The sequence below is a fragment of the Grammomys surdaster genome, unplaced genomic scaffold, assembly GCF_004785775.1.
Source record: "Grammomys surdaster isolate TR1022 unplaced genomic scaffold, NIH_TR_1.0 191, whole genome shotgun sequence".
NCBI classification, from domain to species: Eukaryota; Metazoa; Chordata; class Mammalia; order Rodentia; family Muridae; genus Grammomys; species Grammomys surdaster.
In genome coordinates this window covers 16,353,899-16,380,023 of record NW_021604636.1, presented here as the reverse complement: position 1 = coordinate 16,380,023, position 26,125 = coordinate 16,353,899, and the positions used below count along the sequence as shown (strand labels likewise).

General features: G+C 45.8%; 1 protein-coding gene across 1 annotated transcript in view; it reads left to right on the top strand.

Annotated features, from left to right (window-relative positions):
- Kif5c (kinesin family member 5C) overlaps positions 1-26,125 on the top strand; it is a 153,369-nt gene that overhangs the window by 100,663 nt on the left and 26,581 nt on the right. Inside the window, exons 13-22 of the mRNA XM_028769180.1 lie at positions 3,718-3,786; positions 5,824-6,030; positions 8,450-8,596; positions 11,839-12,027; positions 15,665-15,782; positions 17,954-18,030; positions 18,614-18,723; positions 21,133-21,234; positions 21,431-21,491; positions 25,877-25,948. Coding sequence (XP_028625013.1) covers positions 3,718-3,786; positions 5,824-6,030; positions 8,450-8,596; positions 11,839-12,027; positions 15,665-15,782; positions 17,954-18,030; positions 18,614-18,723; positions 21,133-21,234; positions 21,431-21,491; positions 25,877-25,948 — 1,152 coding nt within the window. The remainder of the gene's footprint in view (positions 1-3,717; positions 3,787-5,823; positions 6,031-8,449; positions 8,597-11,838; positions 12,028-15,664; positions 15,783-17,953; positions 18,031-18,613; positions 18,724-21,132; positions 21,235-21,430; positions 21,492-25,876; positions 25,949-26,125) is intronic.

The window sequence follows — 26,125 nt, the reverse complement described above, 5'->3', positions numbered from 1 at the left end:
TTTCCTTTCTCCATGTCTCTCCTTTTCTTTGTGGAGAAGTCAACAGTAGACCCACTAGGGGCAAGGTAGGAGACTCCTAAGACTCAAGTGTGAGGATAATCACATAGCCCCACGGCTCTGAGCTTTGGACCTATTCACATTAAAGACTGGTACCTTTCTCTTCGTGAAGCTCTTTTTAGAGGCAGACTGTTGAATGATGTAATTTGATCATGTTAATTGGGGATGCTTATTCCTAGGACAAACTCAAATAGTCATGTAACTGTGAAGGTTAGACTAGAGAAAAAGACTCCTTGAACAGCAGGTGTCACTCATCCCCAGTAAAGGTCCACTTACGAATCCCAGAGGCCCTGAAACTTAAATCAGTATGTCATGTGACCCTGGCATGTTGCCCTTGGGATATCCTAAGCTCTTTTAGCTCATTACACCAAGATTGCTGATATTTTCAGTCTGGTTTAATCTCTTCTGTGGTGGTTTGGCTCAGGTGCTATGGGGACACCTCTGTCCTGGATGTAATAGTTTTGTTCTGAGACTGTCACCATTAATCTTACAGGGCTCTGTCTTTGGGATGCAGCCCAGAGTCTGGTCTGGTATCACCTTTGCAAGCTGAGTGTGACTGGTTGAGGATTCTCCTTTGCTTGTCTGTGGTTCTGGGTGTTATATGCCACCAAACATTAAAGCAGGTGACTCTACTGTTCCACAAACACATCCCACAAAACACCCATACCCAAGAGAACTGGGTACTTTGCCCTTCATGCTCTGAGTGTCCCCCCCTGCTTTTTAAAAACCTGGGTATTATACTCAACACCTCAATGCAAAAGTAGATCAATAGTAAGTTAATAGTTTATGCAAACGTCTTGATTTCTCCTAAGAACTGCTATTGTTTTAAGCAATGAGAAGCCACACGCAATCTCTTCCTCACTTTACAGATTCCCACATCTACAGATTCTGGGATGGCAGATTAGAATTGGTTCTGTGATGCCGAGAGATATGGAAGAGAACACAGGACAGATGCCTGGAGGGCATCCAAGCTCTTGGTCTGCTGCTCAGCCGTTTGTGAGCCACTTGATTGTGTCCTGTTGGCCGTCATTCTCATGTGTCTGTGCAGACTCTAGAGGATAGCCCCATGCTTCCAATGATTTAGATGTTTAGATACTTTGGGAATGCATGAGTTGGGACACAGTGTCTTCTTCGGTTACTGAGTGGTAGACCTGGAAGTCTCTGGGATGAAGTGGGCCATTAGCTGGGTGGTTTCATGTCTTCCTTCAGTTTTCACAGCCTATAGTTGGTAGAGCAGGGATGAGTGTTCATAGCTCTTGACTACGAGCCCCACACTCACTTCATTTGGCCTTAGCCCTTTAACCAAGGAACTGGGTAACCTCAGTAAGGGTTTTTAGGACACAGTGGGAGAAAGATTACACCATTTCTCCAATTCCCTCTGTGCTATTCCTCATGGGTCTAACAAGAGATAAACCCAAGGTCCCGTTACTTGATGGAAAACCTTGCACTTGGTAGAAGACCTGCAGCTTAATGATACGAGAAGATGCCCATGCTTTCTGTACGCTATTCTCATCTGTAACTCAGGGCTCACAGATGTCACTTCAAAGATTGTTATGGGGACTAAAAGTCCTAGGTATATAACAGTATTATAAATACCAGGTTTCTCATTAGTCTCCTCTGCAGGCTCTCTTTGTTTGATGGAGAAGACACCTCATTTGGGGACGGAAGGGGTGTCAGTATGATGGGGGACTGGGTTCAAGCATCAAAATATTGATGGTGGCTTTGTCTTTCTCACTGAAGGCAGTAAATTTAAGAATTGTAAGTTGATTACACATTGTACTAATGACTGTTTATCAAAAAAAAAATCTCCAGAGTTAGTGACTTTTTGACAACTAGGGCGACTGTATCATTTCATGTATAAGAAGAATCCAACTAAATTAATTTTTGAAAAGTGCTTTGAAATCTTTTATCTCAGAGGGAGCATGCTTAAATATATCCTAAGAGATACACTTGACATACAAAAAGTACAGCACACCTTTTTCAGATAGGCTTAGGAAATCACAATGAAATCAGAATAGACAACACTAATTCCTTAGAAAGTTGCCCTCGTAAAGGGCAAGCTTACTTCAAGGCTTGTCTCTAGTGCTGATCTGCTTTCTTATGGAGTCCTGTCTTCACCTTCCTGGATGGTTTTTCTCACATCTTAGCTTGTCACCTGTTAGGGAGGAAGGCTTCAGGCTTTGCTAAGAGTGCAGTGTGCAAACGAAAGTCACCTCACCCTGTCCCTTCTTATTTCTGTCACTTGGGGGCAGTTGTGGATTTTGGGTTATTTTGTTTCATTGCCTTAGGGAAGAGATAAGGTTGAACTTTTGTGTTAAGCTGTTTACTCTTTCTGTGCTGAGGAGCAAAAATATGCAATTGGTCCTTGTAACTGACATGCTAAATGTATAAAGTTGAAGAAAAACACGGCTTACAAAACAGCGAGTTAGCTATAGAAGTGCCAGTTCTTGGCAGTTTTGCTGTGCTGTAATTTCTCTAATTCTTTTTGCCAGAAGGATTTGGCAAGGGGAAAAATAATCAAATTTTATACAGCCATTGAAGAAACATTGGTGTGTAAAGTTCAGTGTGAACGGGCTTTCTGAGCAGACTAGTGAGACCAAGTATGTAGGAAAGACCAAAGACACAGGATAAGGATGTGCAGAGCCTCCCCCACAGAAGTGAGAGTGTTGGTGCTCTTTGGAGAGTACCAGCTACACCATCACTTAACCCTGTGCCAGCAGGCGTAGACCCCACCACACATGTTGCAGATGGCTGAGGCAAACAGGTTCTGTGACCAGGCTCTACCACTCACCCGTCTCACCTCACCTCTGAATCAGATCCAAAGAGCAGGAGAAGGGTCTTTAATGAGGAAGACACCAATGCAGGACCTGGCACAAAGACAACGTAGTACACCGAGTTGTATTTGACTGCTTGGGGGTGCCACTGGAGACCAGTATTCCAAAAGGACTTTTATAAGGGAAGGAGATGTGAGCCTGGAGCCCCATTGCCAGTTTTTCATAGAATGTACTTAAAATTTCATTTGAAATCATGAACATAGAGCAGGAAAGGCCACATTCTTCCATAGTGGTTCCTCCTCAAGCCTACCGCCTGTCCTTCACTGGAGGTGGCTTGCTGGTGGAGAGAGAGCCAGGCAGAGCATTGTTGCTTTCTCAACAGCATCACCTAGTGGCAGTGAAGAGAACTGTTGTTTTCCTGTGTGCACACCCAGCTAGCTGGCTGCAGGGCTTCTTTGCTTTTTTTTTTCCTTTCAATTGACAAGACTATTGGTTGCCAGTCAAGAGGGGTGTCTATTGGAGAAAACTCCACATACACACTAGTTTTTCTACTCTAAGTAAATGGGCATGGTGTAGTGGTCCTTCCTTCCCGCCACTTGGCAACATTCCTGGGCACAGATGTGCTTGACAGTCCATTCTGTTTACGTCTTTGTTTGGGGAAGGAAGTCTCTGTAGTCCCTTTCAGCTCCCAAATATAAGAGCTTTGGTTTCTGAATGGGAAGGATTTGGGTTCTCTGGATAGATACTACATTTCCTAGAAAGAACGCTGGGTGAAGAAATACATGGGGACTGGGGATTGGCCTCGTGGTGTCTGATTCTGGAAGGGAAACCAGGATATCAAAACCGACGCAACTAACCAAAAATTAAACATGATGTTTCATTTCAGGATGATGAAATTAACCAGCAGAGCCAGCTGGCTGAAAAGCTGAAGCAACAGATGTTGGATCAGGATGAGGTAACAGACACAACGAATTCCTTTTCACAGAAGTTTGGTTTTTTTTTTTTTAATTACTTTTTGTTGATAACATTAGTCCTAGAAATATAATTTACAAATAGCCTTCTTTAAAACCTTAAAGCATGTGGAGATTTCTTGATAGCTCTCCTATCAGTGCCTGCTAAAGGTTGACTGTGGCTGTGTGTAGTCGGCAAGCGCTTGACTCTGTAGTACTCTGAGGCCTCAGGGGGTTACTCTGTGCTGTACTTAGTCTTTGGAGGGAGGCACACACCTCTCTCCTGGTTGTTAGGTGAAGGTGGTTCCTTCTCAGTCTCAATGTATCAGCACACTGCTATTTTAGGATACTTCACCTCTATGAACTGCCTCATATAAACAGAATGGTTTTCGCATCTGGGTATAATTGATCATATTCACGCGCTAGCCTCTCCAGTCTCACTGGCCTCTCCTGCTGCTCTCCTTCCTTCCCCAAGCCCTCCAGAGTTCACATAGAACAGAAAGTGCGTGACATTTGTCTTTCTGAACCTGGCTTATTTTGCTTAACATGTCTCAGATCCGTTCCTACAAATGACATGATCTCCTCTTTCCTAATTACTAAATAAAACTTCTTTGTGTGTATTTATATATCTTTAATCATCTGTCTGTCGTCTACCTGCCCATCATATATCTACCTGCCTCTTGATTTGTTTATCATTCATCCAAAGGCTATCTTCCTCACACATTTTCTCTGCCCAGTCATCTGCTGATGGGCACCCAGGCTGGTTCTATAACCTGGCAGTTGCAAGAGTCTGGCATGTGTTTTGGCTTAGACTGTGTCCCCCTGCTCTGTCCTACAGGGAAAACACAAACAAAATCAAAAGTAGACCATCAGATAGGAAAGCCAGCCAGGCCATAGTGCTGTTAGTGTATATTTGGTACACTAAAAAGGAGGCCACCCGGTTTCAGCCTCCCTCCCCCCCCACCCGCATTCAGTTCTACTGTAAATGTCTTTATTGCATCTGTTTTGTCGTGGATTTTACAAATAGGAACTTAAGCAAAGCACAGGCCAGCCAATCTACCAGAGACAGAATTCTCTTGCTGAGATCACCTAAGTATTTTTTCTTTTGTGCTTTAAGGTGCTTCATTGCTAAAGTGCTGTTGATTGGCTCTTACAGTGACAGCAGGTGGCAGAGATCGAAGTCCCAGTCTCAGTCCCCCACACCCAGGAAGCACTTGTAACCATTTCCTTCCTCTCTGCATCCCATCATCTTCCCATGTAATGGTTGTGATTCTGCCTTTGGAGTCACGTGAACCATATTTAATAGGTTCCTATCTTAGCTGTGGTGTTGCGGTCGCTTGCTTCTGTTTTCTGTTCTCTGCTTCCATGCTGTTCTTTGCATCTCCAAGAGTGGTTCAGCTGCCTTGGATCGATTCCTTTTTTTTTCTTTTTACCGTTCAAACATTAACATTTTTTTCCTTGCAAAGTGATAAACTCTCATAAAGGAAATCAGAAAATAACAATGGTAACAGCCAAATAAAACACAGCCCAAAAACTCATTTTACCAGTGGTAGGTAGTGTTTGGGGTATATCCTTCTATTCAGTTCTGATAGACATTCAGGAAGAGTGACTTCATTTTAAGGATTGTTTGGATGATTTTGAAATTGTAGCACTGTTTGCAAAGGCTCTGGCAGGGTAGTCATTAGAAACAATTTTCCTATCTTTTGTTTAACATGAAAAAGCCAAGCAGCTGTAGTGCCCTAGTGTGTGTGTGCGTATGTGGTGTGTGTGTGTGTGTGTGTGTGGTGACTGTGAGTGTGTGAGTGTGTGTGTGTGTCTCAGTCTGACTTAGCATAAATTCCTTAAAACTTGAAAGGAAAAAGAAAAGATTTTTGAAATAACATTTGAAAATGTGTTTAGCATCTGTAACACACAGCGAGAGTTCTCCACAGCCTAAATGCTTCCAACTTGTTCTCCCGTATCTGGTTTTAAAATTGCGTTGTGCATGTAGCTCGAAGGTCGCTGACATATAACGCACTCACCTGGTCTTCTCATTTCCCCAGCTTCTAGCTTCTACCAGAAGGGACTATGAGAAGATCCAGGAGGAGCTGACACGCCTCCAGATTGAAAACGAGGCAGCTAAAGATGAGGTGAAAGAAGTCCTCCAGGCCCTGGAGGAGCTGGCTGTCAATTACGATCAGAAGTCACAGGAAGTGGAGGACAAGACCAGGGCCAACGAGCAACTGACTGATGAGCTCGCCCAGAAAACGGTTGGAGCAGTGGTGTCAAAGGGGACGGGACTTTTTTGTTGACCCACTTATATAGGAAGGCAGTTGGCTGAATGCTCCTCAGTTAAGACTCAGTTTGCTCCCTGAGGCCTCTCCAGCAGTCCCTTCACCACAGACTGCCTGTCACAGCTGTTTTTCACCCAGGAAGCTGATGACATCAGCAAGAATGCTTTCTGGAAACAGTTAAATGCAGACTCTAGATCCAGAAAAAGCTTAGTGAGAAATTTGACTTTTCGACTCTTCTGGCCTCAGGCAAGATGTTTAACCGTCCTGAGTATTCATTGCTTTATTTATCAAAATGACAATAATGTGCTTCACCAGTGGCACGTGTGTTAGTGACGGTTTGTGTAAAGCACTTAGCAAGGTCCTCTGTGTGTGGTGAAGTAATGATGATCAATGAATAACCCTGAAAGCATTGTTATTAAAGAGCAAAGGTGGGGGACCCACGGGAGTTAAACAGTCTATTGTTTCCATTCTACTGAATGATGTCGCTCCCCACCTCTCCAGCTTCTTGTCCTAGCTTTGGGAGGACAGAGGTAAGCTGGTCCTGTCAACCTGCTTCCAGCCAGAATATTGCTGTATTTCTGGTTGTTCCTGAGCAACAGATGCTGTGGGTTTTACAGGGTAAGCTAGTGACAGGCAGTCTGCTGTGACCAGTGAGCACTTGGTGATATGGCAGATGCCATGCTCTTTGCTGTCTGGAGATGGCTTTCGGAGAAGTTGAGTGGCTGTAGCCTGGTGTCCGTGATGCCTCTGCCTGAATGGCCTGGTGTTTTAGACTGTGCCATACTGCCTTATGGAAACATCAGTCCTGGGCACTCAGAGTAGGTGGGGAGGAAAGCTAGCTGCTGGCGGTGGAGCAGGCAGGAAGTGCTACTTGCTCCACACCTCCGCCCTGCATGAAGGAAGAACGGCCTTCCTAATGGTTTCCAGGAGACGGGGCTGCTTTTGTCTGTGGTGTTAAATAAGGTGAAATAAACAGTTGGCAGTGCTGATCTAAGTCACTGCAGACTCACTTAGAGAGGACTGCTACTCTGCTTCTGCCTTGCGTTTCCCTGGCTTTCTACAGCTCGTCCTCTGTGTGTTGTCTATCTTAAAGTAAGGCAAGGTTTTCTATCACGTGCTTCTCATTTTGTGTCAGAACATTATCAGACTGCTTTAATAGACTATTTTTAGTCAATTGTAGCGACTGGCTGCAAATGCCTTTGAATTAACTTGCAAGGCTCCGGGAGTAGAGGCTGAGTTAGCACCAAGATGCTAGAAGAGGTACTTACTCCATTGCTCTGAGTAAAGAACACATTGCTTCTCCCGGTAGGGAACATGGAGGATAGAAAAGAGGTCAGCTTGAGGAAGCTTGGTGAGAAAGTAGAGCTTTCGCTGCTTACGAGGAAGCTCTGCTATGGAACCTGAGTAATTTTGAAGAATTACAGTATTTAATTTGGCTTCCCTGAGGATTAGCAGATGTTCTAAGTTGTTCTCTATCCTCATTAATGTTTGTCTGGGCTATTGATTCCAGACCCATTACTCGGGGTATTTGGACGTGACCCAGGGAGCAGATTTTTTTTTTGAACACGGAGCTAGGGAACCTGAATTAGAACAAGGGGGAGGAAAGAACATTTGAAAATGTAGTTAAATCCTGTAAACATAGGGCCTCTTTTTGTGCCAGTGTGTGCACGTAGAGATCAGGTCAGCCCTCAGCACCCTTCTTCAGTGCCGTCTGTCTTGTCTTCTGAGACAGTCTCATTGTTCTGGAGCTCACCGAGTGTGGTAGATAGCTGGCCAGTGGGCCACAGGACTCCTTCCAGTCCTGCACCCCCAGACCCAGATACAGCCTCCAAGAATCAAACCTAGGTCTTCATGCCTGTGCTGCAAGCACCTCACTGACGGAGCTGTCTCTCCAACCTTCTATTTATTTAAAAGACCTTATTGCATCTTATTTATTTTTATGTTCGTGCACCGTGGTGCATGGGTGGAGGTCGGAGGACAGTTTGCCGGAGTCAGATCTTACCGTGCGTGACCCACTGAGCCATGCTCTGGGCCCTGCATTCATTTTCAGTAACTCACTTTGCTAGCGTGGATATTACCAACTAATAAATACATACCTAGTTTTAAGATAACATCTCTGAATTAAGTTCCTGTATCAGAACCGAGTGCTGAGCACCAGTCGGCCTTCAGAGTTCTCTTCCACTGAGATCAGAGGATGATTAAAGGGCTGGTCTGGCATGTGCTGTTTGGGTCTGGCGTGTGCTGTTTGGGTCTGGCGTGTGCTGTTTGAGTCTGGCATGTGCTGTTTGGGTCTGGCATGTGCTGTTTGGGTCTGGCATGGGCTTTTGAGCTCTGGAGGTCACAGGTGCGAATTCATGGGCCACCTTGGTAACTCGTGGCTGACTTTGTTTTCTAGACGACACTGACAACCACCCAGCGAGAGCTGAGTCAACTACAAGAGCTTAGTAACCACCAGAAGAAGAGGGCCACAGAGATCCTGAACCTGCTCCTCAAGGATCTGGGGGAGATCGGAGGAATCATTGGCACAAACGATGTGAAGACCGTGAGCCAGACTTCTATTCTCTATTCCTACTCTGTAGCACCCGAGGCTCAGGGCTGTGCTCTGCACATGTGGCATGCTGGGAAATACTTGATGGCAGGAAAAGGAGAGCTGGTTCATAAAGCAGGGGGCTGGGCAAGGGGATGGAGGAGAGGAGCAGTTTGCCTTTCAGATCTGGGGAGCATCTTCCAGTCTTGGTTGGTTTTGTGTGACTTGGTTGTTTTGGTTTTTTTTCTTCAGCCTTACCTGCAGTGTCCCCACTTTGGGGCTCCGCTGGGAGAAGCTGCAGGCCAGGTCTCAGTTGCCCTCTCCACTTTAAGAACCCAACCCAACGTAGTGAGCATTCTCCAGCCAAGCAGTATGAATTGAGAAAGCTTCCAGCTGAAAGTCACAGGCAGCTAGCAGTGGCTGGAAGAGTAAACCACACTTAATTATGTGCAACAGGAGGAGGCAGAGCCTCTGTTCCTGAGGTCATCTGCATCACCTGGAGCTAATTAGCAGTTTAGACCCCAGGCTGACCTCAGACATACTGAAGCAGTCTGTCCTTTAACAAGATGACTTGTGGCTTATTAAAGTTAGAGAAACCAGTTTTGTTTCATTGCAGTGGCTCCATAATACAGAGGACGCAGCCGTTCTATTTCCTTTCTGCGTGTCCTAGTCTCTGTCATATTCATATCTTTAAGCTTTTGCCTCACATAGCAAGATCACTGCTGTAGCACCAACTGTCGAGTCTTCATTCATTTACATCCAACGCAGTGTGGGCTGCGTCACTGACCACTTTTATCCAGGAGAAGGGACTATATGCCAGAAATTCCCAGTACATATAGCCTCTGCTGGCCGGCCAGGTATAGGTCATAAGGACCATCCCAAAGGAGAATTAGATTACCGTGAATGGAGTCATGCACACTGGTGCCCCTGAAGACAAGGAGATGAGGAAGGGAAGGAAATGGGAGAGTGGTCTAGAGTTGTCTCAAAGCTGGGATGAGAAGGGAGAGAGAAAGAATGTTATCAGTGAAGAACAACAATGGTTAGCCACAGTATAGGTTGTCATTAAACAGAAAAATCGGATAGAGAATTACGAACATACCTTTAATGGGGTTAGTATTAGATGAAGCCAGCGTCACACTTTCTCAGTGCACTGTTGGATTGTGTTCTGAGGATGGCGATGACCCCACAGCCTATCCCTCACTCCCAATGCTAGGGTCTATAGTTTTGACGGGTGTAGCTTCCCAATGACAAAGCACCTTGTACTGAGTAGTTCCTGTGTTTTGTTGAAGACACTGGATGGAGGAGTGATGTCCCTGAACTTGCCGCTTTACGGCCCTGACAACAAAATCTTTTGAGCGTAAACATTTTACCTTTACTCAGTGAACCTTCAGAGAGTTGGCAGAGGTTCAACCCTGGGAACCCACAGTCACCACTGGGAGACAGAAAGCCGCTGGATGTTGCTGCAAGTCTAGGCTGAGGCCTGGGACTCTCCACCTTGTTCCAGGCTGAGTGTTAATGAGTGCCGTTACAGCCGTGGTGCAGCCGTAGGGTGGCAGTTTCAGGCCCTGCCTGGTTAATCTATTAAGTCCCAGCTTGGCTAGTCTGTACTTCGGGGTTAATTTTTAGAGCCTCGTGTTGGTGTTGAGCAGTGCAATTCTGACACAGGGCTGATTAAAGGCTTACAGGACCACGTGACACTGATTTGTGAGATGTTGGCACCTCCTGCTGATAACAATAAGGAAAGGTAGTTTTTATGCTAAGTTCTTACACAGAGCACATTAATGAAATCAAAGCGTGTTTGGCTTTTGCCATTAAAGGTCCTTCCTGCCAGAAATCACAAGCATGATGAGAGTGTTTTTAAATACTTAATTGCGTGTTTGGGGATTATTTTTAGGTTCCTGACACTAGATGACCTATTTACGTTCATTGATGACTCTCACAGATCCCAGTGTTCTCAGAGAGCCTCCTTCCATGCTGGACTAATGACAAAGGCCGCAAGTGGATCTGTGCTGTTACACTATGGGATGGATGGAATGAGGAAGCAGCATTGGGAGGCGGATCTCAGGCAGTCACAAACCTGACTTAAGCTTAGCAAGGGCCTCCATGAAGGGGAGTCACAGCTGATAATTGTAGATTTTCCTGCTGTTCACTCAATATTGTGCTGCAATCATTGTTAGGTATTGTTGAACTCTTATAAGGTTGGAATCACACTACAGGCATGCAGAACTGTATGCTTCATGCTTGCTACCAATATTCAGGGCTCATACCCAATACCATTTTCTCTCAGTTCTCAAATGTTTACACAGAAAAATATGTGACTTAATCACAGCACTGATAACATTTGATCAGGTGGGAGGGGGCAGAAAGGGAGGTCACTGGAACATCAGAAATTGCTGGCTTTCCTGGGCTGGATTCTGCTGGGATGAACAGTCTTCCTAAGGTGCAAGACTGCCCTCTGGTGGTTAAATATAGTACACACAAAGCTACTTTCTTCATGGCTCTGCTGGTGAGCGTACCATGCATTTCAGCAGAGGGGTATAACCCAATACCTTGTTTTCATTTTTAGTTTCCAGTGGAGTTCTGAAAGTTAGAAGCCAGATATACCTCATTCAAGAATCCTGTCAGAACCATCTCTTCTCAATGTAAACTTAGGCTCATTCTTAGATATCTTAATAAGTAGGTTACTATCTACTTGGAAGGGCAGCTCCAAAAAGGCAAAGAAAAAGATTGGTAGCAGCAGATAGCTGAGCATGGGAAACTTCACGTGAGCAGGCGCTGGATGAATGGCGTGTTCTCCGGCATTAGAGGTTCTGTTTGAAGAGTGTGGCGAAAGTCTTTGCTAGTTCATCCATTGCACATAGACGTTGGGGTCCTCAGCACTGTGGAAAGTGTAGAGAATTGAAGTGCTGGGAGGAACAGGATTATTAAGGCCCCGCTAGGGTCATTGGGTCACTGTTATAGACAAGCAGGGTGAGGCTTCTGAGGAGTGTTCTCCTTTAAAAACTCTTCAGTAGTGTTTCTTGTGATGTCATCCTTTCCTCTAATCAATAGCAAGGAAATGTGTGGTTAACTGAGGAGTACGTGGTTTTTGATGGGAACTTTCTCGAGTGTAATCTCTGAGGACTTGATGGTGACTTTGTCACATTCATTTTAAGCTAGCCCTGTGGCTACAGTGTTTGCCCAAAAGCTAGGAATGTCTCAGGGACTCATAGGTCTCAGGAGTGCCACAAACTTCTGATGTTACCTTCTGTGCTCAGCTGGCAGACGTGAATGGAGTCATCGAAGAGGAGTTCACCATGGCGCGCCTCTACATTAGCAAGATGAAGTCGGAGGTCAAATCTCTCGTGAACCGTAGCAAGCAGCTGGAGAGTGCCCAGATGGACTCCAACAGGAAGATGAATGCCAGCGAGCGGGAGCTGGCAGCTTGCCAGTTGCTTATCTCGCAGGTAGGCGATCCATTCAGCCCTGTTCACACTCACCTATTAAGATCTGTCCGCCCCCACCCCCATGCCCTTCCTGGGGTTAATAGTGTGTCCTATGGAGAGTCGATGCACTCGGCCTTGTGTGAGCATGCCTTAAGATAGCCCACACACCTCTTCTTGTGTTTCTAAGACAAAAATTTCACTTTGTAGCTCAGATTGGCCTTGAACTCATCCTCCTCCTGTAGTGGGTTGGTCTGATACTGCATGTAGTCTAAGATTGGTCTTGAACTCATCATCCTCCTGTCTCAGCCCCACCCCCTCACCCGCTACTCAAAAATGGGTGATTGGTGTGTATTACCAAGCCTGGTCTCTGGGTTTATCCTTAAAGCTAGATTTTTGTTGTGTAAATTACACAAATCCCTCAAGGCTTCTCCATCTTCAAAGTGTCTATGTCTGTTTCTCTGCCCACCCATGGGTGACTATGTAGTTGAGCCTATATGCTACATCTCTAGGTCTCCTATTAGCTAGGGAAGCATTCTTTCATTCGAAAATCCCTACCATGGGCACAGTGTAAGATGTGTGGATAGAAACTGCTGCTGCTGCTGTTGGTGGTGACAGGGCAGTTTCACTGTATCACATGTATACACAACACTAAACATTTCATGTGCATTTTTTCCCCATGATCTTTAAAAAGTTCTGTAGGAAGATTTTATTCTTTTCTTTTTTTTCAAATAAAGATGTGACTGTGATAAAATACATTATCCAAATGCATGAAGTCTGGGTTTCTCAAGCCAGCTCTTTCCCTATTGGAATGACGTTTCCATCTCAGGAAGGAAGTTCAGAGGACCCTAGGACAGTTCTGGGCTACACAGACGTGTAAGCTTACATTTGGGTTTGAGATTCCTGAGATGGTACCAGTGTGTGCTGGTCACCACCTTGTAACAGAATCAATTGGGGAAATGGGTACCAGTGTGGACTGGCATGTCTAACAGGACCAAGAGACAGAGCATCAGATTCTGATATGGCTTTAAACATATTATGCAGTAACAGAAAGAACCCCAACTTAATTGTCTAAAATGGATTCTATGGGTTGTTTTTATATTAAGTAAAATATCATTTAAAGGGCTATTCAGTGTTGGTATGTGGTGGAAAGTTAATAAGCATGATGAGATATAATTTAGCAATCCTTTTGAAAAACACTTGGAAAGTATAAAACCTGAAAAAATACATATCTGATGTTCTGTATGTGTGAGCTCATTACAGGTGTGCTCACATGTATGTGCACATGCGGAGGCCAAAGGCTGACCTGGAGTACCTTCCTCTACTGCATTCCTGTCTGCTGTTTGAGACAGGAGACCTGTTCATGATGATGAGTCTAGTGCTTGTGCTTTGGCTAGACTGGCTGGCCAACAGTCCTCTGGACCCATCTGTCTTTGTTCATCCTTAGCTCTGGGGCTGTAGGCGAGTGCCACCATCAGCTTCTGTATGGTGTCTGGGGATTCAGATGCAGGCTGTTATGTTTGTGCATCTCCCTAACCCATAAGTGTCATTTGGTCCAATAATTTTATATATACTATTTTTCATTGGTAATGGAGATGAAATTTTTAAATGTCATATGGCATAATAATTTTCTGATTACAATACTAAAAGCTTATGTGGAAGCTATTGGATGCACTATTATTTGACATTATTGTAAGATATATTACCCAAATACCTGTTGGTAGACAAATGATGAAGTTATGTGGAAGAATATTATATAACACTTAGAAAAATTTATAAAACTTGGGTATTTGGGAAGTATGATTATACATAATAAGTAAAAAAAAAGGAGGGTCTGGAGAGATGGGTCAGTGTGTAAGAGCTCTGACTGCTCTTTCAGAAGTTCTGAGTTCAATTCCCAGCAACCACATGGTAGCTCACAACCATCTGTAATGAGGTCTAGTGCCCTCTTCTGGTGTGTCTGAAGACAGCTACAGTGTAATCATTAATAAAAATTAATTTTAAAAGTTTTTTAAAAAAGAAAGACAGAGTTCAATCTATGCTGTTTTATACCTTTGCAGAATATATATATATATATGTATATGTGATATGTGTATATATATATATCTTAATTTGTAAGACAGTGTGGTTTTTTATAACTATATTGTCATTAGCAGCAAGAACTTTTTCTTAAATTTGTAGCAAGATATGTTTATAATTTATAAAAATTGAGAGAAAAAGGTAAACATTAGAGAAAAGTACAGCCTAACTCTACTTTCTAGGTCACCTTTAAGACTATTGCATGAGCCTGGGGGGACGTGGTATTCCTACTCCCAGGAGATGGGGGCTGAAGTCAGCCACCGGCAGAACATTCATGGCTGATAGCCCAGCCCTTTCTCTGTCCAGCTGGACATAGGAGCTCCATGCCCAAATCCCGCCTGCACACCGTACACTGACATGACTAGTCGGATCAGGTTAGCTGTGCCCTGTGTGGGTGAGCGAGGAGGAGGAGACAGTACAGCCTGCAGAGTCCTAGGCAAAGGGGTGATCTGCAGTGCTGCTCAGTGGAGCAAGTGCAAGGGGGGGCAGCATTCACTCTCGTGTGGGGTCCCGGGCCTCGGAGTGACAATGACTGGTACATGAGAGCTAGGCTAGCAGCCAGTACCCTACCCCACTCTGCCACAGTACAGAAAGCCGCCGACTCAGCCTTTACTCTATCAGAAACCTTGGACTTTTCCTTTTCTTGTGTAGTTTAAAGAATCTAAGAATATTCCTCACTGAAATTCTTTCTTCTTTGTTCATTTTGTCTCCCTCTACCCCAAAGCTGTTTTTATATCTCTTCCAACTGAGTTTCTGTGGGGTTATGTCATTGGAATTCATTCTGCTGGGTCATCCTGCCCAAACATGAGTCCCCAGATCTAGGGGGGAAACAATCTGCATATTCCATCTGTCTAGACGTCACCATTATGCCTGTTCAGCCCCCGAGCTCCCAACTGTTTATCCACTCATTCCATTGGTGCTTATTAAGTATCTCTCATGAGCAAAAAAACAGTGATGTTAAGGAGAAGCCAGGGGCTGTGAAAAAATGACTACCTAGTAAGGAGCCAGCCAGGGCACGTGTGCATGTGTGGAAGGAACCAGCAGAGAGGAAACTCTTCAGAGAGGGGAAACCTTGGGTACAAGCAAGGTCTCTAATGACCAGAGTTGGTGAATTGTCTCTGAGGGACAGGAGAAGAGCAGATTTGATGTTTGAATCTATAGGTTCATGTGCAAAGAATGAGGCCTTCAGCTCTGGATGATTCCCATCCTCCCTCCCCTCCCTATGGTGCTTCGTTTGAATCCAGGCCATTGCTCATGCTAGGTGGGTGCTCTAACACAGAGCTACCCGTAACCATTCGGCATTTACCATGAGGAAGGAAAACAGGGCAGACTTTGGTCTCCGCATGAAGTGGTAGAGCACAAGGACTTGGCCATGCAGCATCTGGAAACAAGCTGCAGAGTACATGGAAGAAACAGAGAACTCCCTTGGTCCTCAATTCTGAGTCCCAGGCAAAGGACAAAATATGAGCCATTCCATGATGAGGTATCTAACTTGTCTTTTGCTATTAGACAGCTCCAGATGACTTGGAAAACCAGGTACTAGGTACTCACCTTTCCTTCCGATCTGTTTTCTTACCCAAAGCATGAAGCAAAGATCAAATCTCTGACAGACTACATGCAGAACATGGAACAGAAGAGGCGGCAGCTGGAAGAGTCCCAGGACTCCCTCAGCGAGGAGTTGGCCAAGCTCCGGGCCCAAGGTAAATATTGACTGCTTTGCAGGTGTCAGACACTTGGCCTAATCCAGTCTCTAGCTGGCTGAGTTCTGATGTTCAGTTTTGTTCAGCTACAGCATTTCTGGGAACTGCAGCATATCTGAAAGAAACCCATGTTACCCCACCGTGTATCTTCTGCTCGCCAGCTTCCCTCTGTCCACCCAGCTGACTGGGCCAGCATCCTCTCCTTCCAACCCAGTTGGCCTCTCGTTCTGCAAAGCTTGTCCCTCAGGCTTGTCAGATGTGTCTCTTGTGCTGCGCATTTCTGTTATGATTGCCTTGGAGCAACCTAGTTAGTGATTGTGGCTAAGTCAATATAACTGAGGGGTCTCACTGTAGGCTTCTCTGGACTGGTCACCCTGCTAGATCCCAGGGGTGATTCTGAAATGCAAATTCTGTCTTATGGCAGACCTGATGGGTCATGCCCTTCCTTGGGATTCTGAACTTGGACTAAGTGCTAGGCTTTTGAACAAGTTCTTCCCTTAGCTGTGTTGTACCTGACACACAGCAAACACTTAATAAATCTGAGTAAACAGAAGCAAAACTTAAAGGTGGCCATCAGAAATGCAAAATCCAGAACAGGGTTTAAGAACATTGCAGTGTGCAGAGTAAGACCAGCTACACATAGTGAAGGCTGCAATAAAGATCAATTCTTTATAGAACAATGTGAATTACCGTTACAGTTATTCAGGCCATTTGATTGCAGAATTTTATTTTATATTTTAAAAGATGGTGTGTGTGTGTGTGTGTGTGTGTGTGTAGGAGGCCATAAGAGGGTGTTCAGTGCCCTGTGGGTGCAATTATTGGCATTTGTGAACCACCTGGTGTGGATGTTGAGACCTGAACTCTGTCCTCTGCAAGAATATCAAGTGCTCTTAAATACTGAGCCATTTTCCCAGTCCCTCATCACAGAGCTTCAGATCAGAAAAGCATAAACAAAAATGCAGAGAAAAGGAGAAAAGGAAAGCACCCAAAAATATCTAAAAGTTCAATAGACTTTACTAGAATATCGGTCGTCGTGTCAGACAGAATGTGCAGCTGTGTGGCCATGGTTATGAAGCTGTGTTAGGATAAAATCTTTACTGCAGTCACTAAAGATAAATGGATCCTTGTATTCTTAGAAATTAAGATTTAAAATAAAAACACTCTGATGTGTAGTAGGATTGATGATGTTACTATTTCATTTCTTTTATTTTCATATAAAGCTGTTTACTGGATAAGTACATGCTGCGTCAGGTTTAAAGGCAAAGTAAGAAGAAAGAGCCCTGCTATAGCTTTGTAACATTTGATTTCTGTGGCAAGGAATGGCTGTGGAGAGTAAAGCATCTCAAACTGGACAAAGAAAAGCATTTTTGCATCTTGCATGTTCACTGCAATGGGGCGGTTGAACAGAAATACAGAGAAGAGCCCAAAATAAAGTGAAATGGACTAGAGAAATGATGAGCCAGATGTCACTGCCCAAACGACATTTGCTCCCCCCCCCCACCTTCCAGCTGTGCAGCTCACAGCCCTTGCTCACATGCTCAGGAAGCCCCATGAGTGCATAGAGACAGGAGTGCTGGCCATAGCCATGCCCACCCGGGCCCCTAGTGAGCCCAGAAAGTGTTAGAGTATATTTCTGTTTCCCTTGTTTTTCCTCTGTAGCTTGTTTTCTTGCTCCAGATTCTTACAAAATCAACAGCTACTCCTGGAAGATAAATTATCTCCTTGTGGAATTCTCCTGGTGACATGAATCCAGATGTCACCTCACACTCACAGGGGCTTTATAATCTGATGTCACCTCACACTCACAGGGGCTTTATAATCTGTAAGGCATGATTGCTGCACCCTCAGGGCCTGCTCCCAGAGGCCAGCTAGGAAGCAATTCTGGGGCTGCCTGCTTCCAGGTAGCCCCTTCCTATCCCTGGATGCTCTCCAGCAGGGATGAAATCCACATGGCATCCCAAGTACCAGCACAGGCCACAGGACAGGGCAGGTCAGCCCGAGATGTTGGGTGTTTGCCAGCCTCCCCCTTCTCCATGCTGGCACTGGTGCTGCTCTGATACAAGCTGCCTGGTGTTTGCACTGTGTCTTCACAGTTTTGTTTTCTGAGTTTTTGCTTCGGGGTATGAATCCTGCTAGTTCAAACTCCAGTTGCTTTTTACCATTTGAAACAGAAAAAATGCACGAAGTCAGTTTCCAAGATAAGGAAAAGGAGCACCTGACGAGGCTGCAGGATGCTGAGGAGGTGAAGGTGAGTGCGTGTGTATTTGATGTGTACATATCTGGAACGATCTGGCCCCAGACCTGTGCATGTCCGTAAGACAGAGAGGAGAGGAGCCATGACTGGGCCTTCCGAGCAGATCTCATGGGGCCTGATATAGTCACAAGATGCTAATGGGACTGTGCAGGAAACCAGAAATGTCTCTGCATACACCTATGTTGCACTGATGTCTTTGTGTTCCCTGTTCCTGAAGGGGTTAAGTGACTTGTCTGGAGTCAGCCGGGTAGTAAGAAAACTGTGTTCTGACAGGCCTGGCTTGGAAAACCTCGGGTCTCCAATGAGAGGGGTCTCCAATGAGAGGTCGAAGGGCAAAAGAGAACTTCCTATGCTATTGTTGGGCTGGTTTGCCTCTGGGGCCCACTCAGTTTTGTGACAGATCTATGGGCTTTGCTATACAAATGAAGCAAGGCCAGGAGCTTGGGCACTGAGCGGGAAACACCCTTAATTTGGAGATTTAACATCTGAGGGAGATAGCTAGGGATCCAGGGCTTGTCACTGAGTGGGCAGAATGCCACATTTCTTGACACCACATTTCTCCTGGACTGGCTTGCAGAAAGCTCTGGAGCAGCAGATGGAGAGTCACCGGGAAGCGCACCAGAAGCAGCTGTCCAGACTTCGTGATGAGATTGAGGAGAAGCAGAGAATCATTGATGAGATTCGGGAGTGAGTTGGCTGGGGGGCTCACGGGACACAGGCGGGCAAGGGCAGGCCTTGGGAACCAGACTTAAAGGACATGGCTTTTGGCCAGGGGCCCCGTCTCTTTGTGCTTGGACTCTGTGTTCTGCCCAGGTGGTGCTGCCTCTGAGGTCTGTTCTCCCATCTGGAGGCCAGCTCCCCTGCGGCTCTGGTATAGGTGGCATGCAAGCCCAGCCACCATTTCACATGTCCCCAGCCAGTTCAGGGGTGACTCAGCTTAGAAGATACATGCCCAGGAACCAGAAAGACTAAATGAAAGTATAAAACACACACACACACACACACACACACACATACACACACACACATACACACACACACACACACACACACACACGACTATTCCTCCCCCCAGGAGTTAATAAACACTCCAGAGAAGCTGTTTGGCTTTGCTGCCACTTCAGCCCAACAGATTATGCACCTGTAGTCACCTGGTCACCTGTGCACACATCTCAAAGACCTGTGCCAGTACGAGTGTGCACGGTAGATGCCAGTTTACCTTCCCACTGCTATCAGGATGACACCGTTGCAAGTTAACTCTGGAGGCTACCTTGTGACCACATCCTGCCTTCTCAGAGTCCTTGGGGAGCTCCCTGCTCCACAGCACCCTTTCCTTTTCTGTAGCACAAGTCCCCCAGCTGCAAAGCTCCTTTCTGGGGCATCTTATTCTGGGGTTCTTTATGCTTTTTATGTAGTAGATCTTCTTGGTGAACCCCTTTGCAGAACAGCCTTTTAAATGCTCCCCTAGAAGGCATTCTATTACAAAGAAAACATGTCAACTGAAATAGAATTTCACCCACTGCCCCTGCTCCGTCTAGGGCAAGAACCCCTCCACCACCGCCACCACCCTGCTCCCACCATCGCCACCGCTACTTTCTATAGATGAAGAATTAGATATAGGAAGCAAGGTTGAATTATTTACTTAAGGTCGCACGGCTAAATAGGAATCAGACTGGAGCTAAGCGTTTAATTCTCCAGGCTACTGATCCAAATCTTTTCAGAGTATGTGAGCTGCTTGCAAGAGCATTTGCATCTTGAAGGAGAGGAGGAGGGAAGCAGGAGTCTAGCTGGTGTGCTGGCTCTGTGCAGCCTGCTGAAGGACAGGCCTCAGCATGCCCTGTCCCCACCCCTTCTGCTCCTGTCCCATTCCAATGCACCTTGAGCTTCTCCTGGACACAACTATAATTAATCTCCCTCAAGACATTCTGCCGAAAGAGAAGGAAAGAAAGAAAGGGAGGCAGAGAGAACATTAGTGCACGAGTTCCCTGTGGGAGCTTCCAAGACTTGGGCTCTTGGTGCTTCTGGCCTCCTCCTCACAGTCTTGTGGTCTCGGGCTCTTGGATGGTTTTATGAGCACTGGCGTGGGGCAGAGGTGGAGTAGACCCTCCTGTCTCAGAATTTCTATTGCTGTGAGGAAACATCATGACCCAAAGCAAGTTGGGGAGGAAAGGATTTCTTTCAACTTAAACAGTATACAGTTCATTATCCAGGGAAGTGAGGACAGGAACTTAAGGCAGAGGCCATGGAGGGGTGCTGCTTACTGGCTTGTTCCTCTTGGCTTACTCAGCCTGCTTTCTTACAGCTCCCAGGACCACCAGTCCAGGGGTGGCACCTCTTCTGAGAGCCGGTTCCTATCATATCATTCATCAATAATAATAATACAGACTTGCCTACAGGCAGATCTGTGGGAGCAGTTCCTCAGTTGAAAGCCCCTCTTCCCAAATGACTTCAGCTTGTGTCAAATTGACATAAATTTGACTAGCACAACCAGATGCTGACTTTCTGTCTCCACAAAATCTTAGTGGTGTTCTTCATTAAGCCTGTCTGAACATTCAACCAGACCAAGGGCTTCCCCCATGGCCGCTGCTGTCATGGGGGACAGCTTCTGACATTTGTGGGTGGTGATGTTCAAATGGCCAAATAGTTACTGAGTATACAGCTGTTCTCCGGGTGTGTACAGCAGCAGATAGTGTATATCAGGGTTCTCTCTCTCTCTCTCTCTCTCTCTCTCTCTCTCTCTCTCTCTCTCTCTCTCTCTCCCTCCCTCCCTCCCTCCCTCCCTCTCCCTCTATTTTCAAGCATCATTCTTTCCCCAATGTCATTATATCCCCACAGAAGCCCTTGCACACAAACAAACTATAAATATACCCGTAAAGCCTTTGTTTCATTTCATGCTTCCGAGCTGCTCCCCAGAAATCAGTTTTAACTTGCACAGAGAAGATGCTGCGAGGTTGTTCTCTGATCCCTCAGAATCCTCCCAAATTGTTGCCTTTATTGCACAGAGCTAATGGGGCTGGACGAGAACCAGAGCTTTAGGCGGATGACTCAGAAGTTCAAGCTGACCTGGAGTATATTGCTTTTTCCTCTCAATTTCAGTTTGAATCAGAAACTGCAACTGGAACAGGAGAGGCTCAGCTCTGATTATAACAAGCTGAAAATAGAGGACCAGGAGAGAGAAGTGAAACTGGAGAAGCTCCTGTGAGTGCCTTAAACCTACCCTGACTTCTCATTCTTGGGAGGATCCTCAGCCCTAGTGGAGCCCCGGAGATCCCCACTAGGTCCTCTATTGAAAGCAGCAGGGGCTTGGGTAGTTCTTTGCTTAGCCTAGCCTTAGGTGCATCTGCTCTGGCTCTGCTGCTCCCTTGGTAGCTCATGATTCCTTTCTGTCTCTCAGATTGCTCAATGACAAAAGGGAGCAAGCCAGGGAGGACCTCAAGGGACTGGAGGAGACTGTGGTGAGTCACTTCCCAACTCAGCTCACTCTTGGAGGCCTGATTTGTTTGTGATCTGCTGAATTGTCTATTCTAAAATTTTACCTGTGCGCACCTTTCCTGTATAGCATTTAGACACAGCGTTCCGTGGCAGACTGGGATTTGTAGAATTGCTTCTTAACAGCATGAATCCACTAGATTCTTAGTTATTAGTGCCGTAATCCTGAAATACTTGAATAAGAATTGAGCTCTGTTGTAACGTAGTATCTGCACTTCGTGACTCCACTCCACTCTGAACAGATATGTAGCAGGCACCTATGGAGGCCAGCCCTTGTCTAGATGCTTGGGCGTATCAGTACACACTGTAAGGAGGTCTTGTCCTCTAGATGCTGCCCTTGATGAGACAAGCAGAGGGGATGTTGGAGCAGTAACTTGTGGCAGTAACAGGGACAGCAGTGTGCATCTGGGTGAAGGGGGGTAGAAGGCAGACACTAGGGGACAGTGCCGGAGCAGGTGCCTTGGAGGAGGGTCAGAAAGAAGAGCAGGAGATCCCACTTGCCTCTGAATGGGCTCAGTATTTGATATTGCTGTTGGTTTCTCTGTGCTGTACCTACAGCCATTGGCTTCCCCTGGCAGCTTTGGTTTCCGTGGCTGTGCAGGCTAGCAGCTTGGTCATGCGTCACAGATGTGGCTTATCACAAACCATCCTAACAGCGTAACACAGTGAAAATGTGTGTAGGCTTGCACATGTTTAAATTCAGCGGCACCTTCTTATCCCACTCATGTCATGGGAGTCTATGTGGGACAGAGACCATCTGCACCAACCTGGAGAGTCAGACTGTAGGCAGATGGCTACTTCCATCTGGAACTGAGGCTGCATGCTGGCTCCTGGGTCAGTACAAAGTGCTCCTCAGAGAAACGAGAACACAAGCCTTTGGGACAGGGGTCATATGCCTGTGCTGACAGGAGGTTAGACCTTTCAAAAGGTGACGTCTGTAGGGAAAACAGACACAAAGCCATGAAATCACTTCATCTACATAGTTCAGTAGAGCGATACAGTGGATAACTGAAGGTTCTTGCAGAAGTGCAGGAAAATATTGAACATTGAAAGTTTACTAGATTCCCACCATTCTGGCTGTGTGATAATTCCGGATGATCTGCCTGTGCCTATGTGCACCCCTAAACCCATGCACCCTTGTTTACCTTCCATGTCTCTGCTGTCCTCGCACAAGGCTTGCACGTGTGTTTGCACATATGGCTGGTCAACACACGACACACTCACTTTCGTGGTGTCTTCTGGGCTTGGCCACATGTGCACACTCAGTCCTAGCCACAGCTTACACACATACACAGCACTCTCATGGGCCCCACCCCCTCACACACACACACAATCTCTCACATACACTCTCTCACACAAACATATATACACACAGGGCTCTCCTTCTCACACATATACACATTCTCTCACACACACTCTCCCTCCCACATACAATCTCTTCACATACATTTTCTTACACATACTTTCTCACACACACTTTCTCACAATCTCACACACACACTTTCTCTCTCACACACACACTTTCACACACACTCACTTTCTCACACACATATGATCTATTTCACACACACTTTCTCTCACACACACTTTCATACACACAGTCACGCACACACACACACACCATACATGCTCACACCCTCTCTCTCATACCTCCACCATACCGCCTTTCTTTCTTCACTCACATCCTGACTTACACTCTCACACACCTACCCTTCCTTGTTCCTATCCCTGTGAGCATGATGAATAAAGGACCAGTAGCCAGTCCCTTTGCTGTCTTAGGCTCTCAAATGTGTATTAAATGGCATGTTTCCTCAGTAGCCTCTGTCATCTACTCAGTCCTTCCCTCCCTCAGTTCATTCCCTCATTCCCTTAGTGATCTGGCTGTGCCCACACACGCTCGATTTCACAGGCTGCCCCCCACTTACCAACATGTCCATCCATCCCACACACAAGGACAGACCTACTGATGTGGTGGTTCCTTTTCCTCTCTCTCTCACCACCCTCACGCCCCCTCCCTTAAATCCGGGACTAGATTCCTGTAGCGTGTGCTGTTTTAGACTTGACTGTTGCCCTCAGCCTTGGATACCTCCCACGCTGAGCTGTAGATATTCTTCGGAGACAGGCTCTTGCTGTCCTTGGCTGTCCATTCTGTTCTCAAGGCCTCCTGTGCCAGCCTTCCCTGCCGCCTGAGTATTGTGGCACGGGGGGTGGGGGATGCTGTCCACAGATTGGATTCTGAGAACCGCACTCCAGACTGGCCATCTATGCCGTTCTTTGACTGAAGGCAGGACACTGACCACTTCCTCCTGATCCCACCTCATGCCACACAAACTGCCTCTCAGGTGCTAGCACCACTGTCCACCATGATAGGAAGCTTATCCTTGAGGTCTTGCATGGAAGTCAGTAGCTTCATGATGGGAAGAGGCCTGAGAGAAGTTGGAGGATGTAGAAAATGATTATGAATGTGAAGGAGAAAAGATCATTGCTGCAGGGACCCAAGTGACAGCTGCCTAAGGGCAGCAGCATAAACCGCCTTAAATGCCATTGACTGTGAGAAAAGAGCCCGCCCAGGACTCTTATGTTGTCCTTATGTTCCAAGGAAAGGCTTGGCTCTTGGGCAGGGTGTCTGGCCCTCTTGTCTCCCTTTTGTGTGGTGATGCTTTTCATTAGAAAATATCGACTGTGATCACAGGGTAGGCAGACATTCGAGATCTGAGGTGGAGGGACAGCATGCAGAGCATTTGTGAACATTAAGGGATGCTGAGACTGAACTCTCTCTGGCTGGGGTGTAGGGCAGTCTGGATACTGGTGAGCACTGTTCTGCAGCCCCGTTTCTATTCTGTAAGGCACCTCACTCATAGACAGGACTGTGAGCACATTAATCATAATACCAGACCTGCTTGGCTTCCTGCAGAAACCAATTTACCCCGTCCAAGGTGCAATTGACTTCAGGTGCTTCTTATTTCAGCACAGAATTGGATCTAGTAATAAAGTCTTAAATTAACAGAGAACCTTATTCCAAGGAACTTAGTGTTTCTTTAACTCTGGACCCTGTTTTAACCTTTTAAATCTAAGCCTGTGTAAATTTCATCCCCTGACATCATGTCAGTTTGTACAGATGAAAACATTGAAGATTCTCTGTCTCCTCCTCACTTATAAGGAAATAATTTACATGAAACTAATATCTCGTGTAAAAAACATATCAAGAACCAGGTTGGAAAGATGGCTCTGTAGTTAAGAGTACTCACTACTTTGGTAGAAGACCCGAGTTCAGTCCCCTGCACCCCACACAAGGCAGCTCATAACCACCTATAATTTCAGCTCCAGACGATCCAATGCCCTCTTCTCAAACCTTCTAGCATCTGAATTTATGTATGTACATAGGCATGAATTTCAGATCAATCAGAGCTACAGAAAATAACATCCCAACTAAAATCTATATATAAATATTATACATATTTATATATGTGTGTGTGTAGGTGTGTATGGAGACAAAGACTTGCATAGAAGGAAATGTTTAGATCTTCTGATTTTGTTACTAAAGCTCTCCAGGTTTGGTTCAGGCTCTTGTCTCCTCCCTCATAGTCTTCAGTGTTTATTCATAGAAAATAATCCAAAATGAAGGAAGAAATTGTAACTGCCGGCTCTTGGGATGTGAACTCATATTAACCATCATACTGACCATTTACTGAGGCCAGAAGTCGTCCTAAGAGATTTCTAGGTCTTCCCGTTTAGTCTTGATTCCAGTGAGTCAAATTCTCTTTATCTTTGTCTCAAAAATGAGAAAATGCACAGGAAGTTCAGGTGACTTGCCCAGCGCCACCAGGTGGAGAGTCTGAGAACGGCTCATCCCTGAACTGCTGATGTGAGACAAACATACCTGTGGACTGGGGCAGTGGTGGGTGAAGAATCATGGGAAATGGCAGCCAGTGCAGATGAACCATGGTTACCTTTGGGTTTAGCATGTTGGTATGAGATTTAATATTTATATAGGAAATAGTCAAAACCTAACCAAAGGGAGATCCTATTCTGGCAGGTAACTTAGTAGGAACTTTTGTCTGGTTCCATGGAGAGGAGAGGAAGGGAGGGGAGGGGAGGGAAGGGGAGGGGAGAGGAGAGGAAAGGAGAGGAGGTGGCTGTGTTCTACCTTACAGCCAGTAGTCCCAGACTCCTGAACCATGAGCTCCTGAAAGCCGTGTGAGTTGAAGAGTGGACAAGGCACAGATGGTACCACGGTAGCAACAGTATCAATGGCAGCTCCAGTGTCACCGGGGGGTAATGACATCTAGAACAAATGCAGCACCAGTTCAGTCCATCACCCCACTGACTGCGTGTGAAAAATCTCTTCCAGTCTAGAGAACTCCAGACCCTTCATAACCTGCGCAAACTCTTCGTCCAGGATTTGACCACTCGGGTAAAAAAGGTGAGTCCTGTCACTTCTGAACAAATTGAGGAGAAAAGTTGGAGCCATGAGGTTCTTCGGTTGAAATAGCACTTGCTCAGATTAAGGCTGGTTATGTTTAAAAATTAATTGCCTCATGCCAGCAAAACCTTATTAAAAGAATGTGCTTCAGGGTGAAATTACTAAGGAATATTTTAC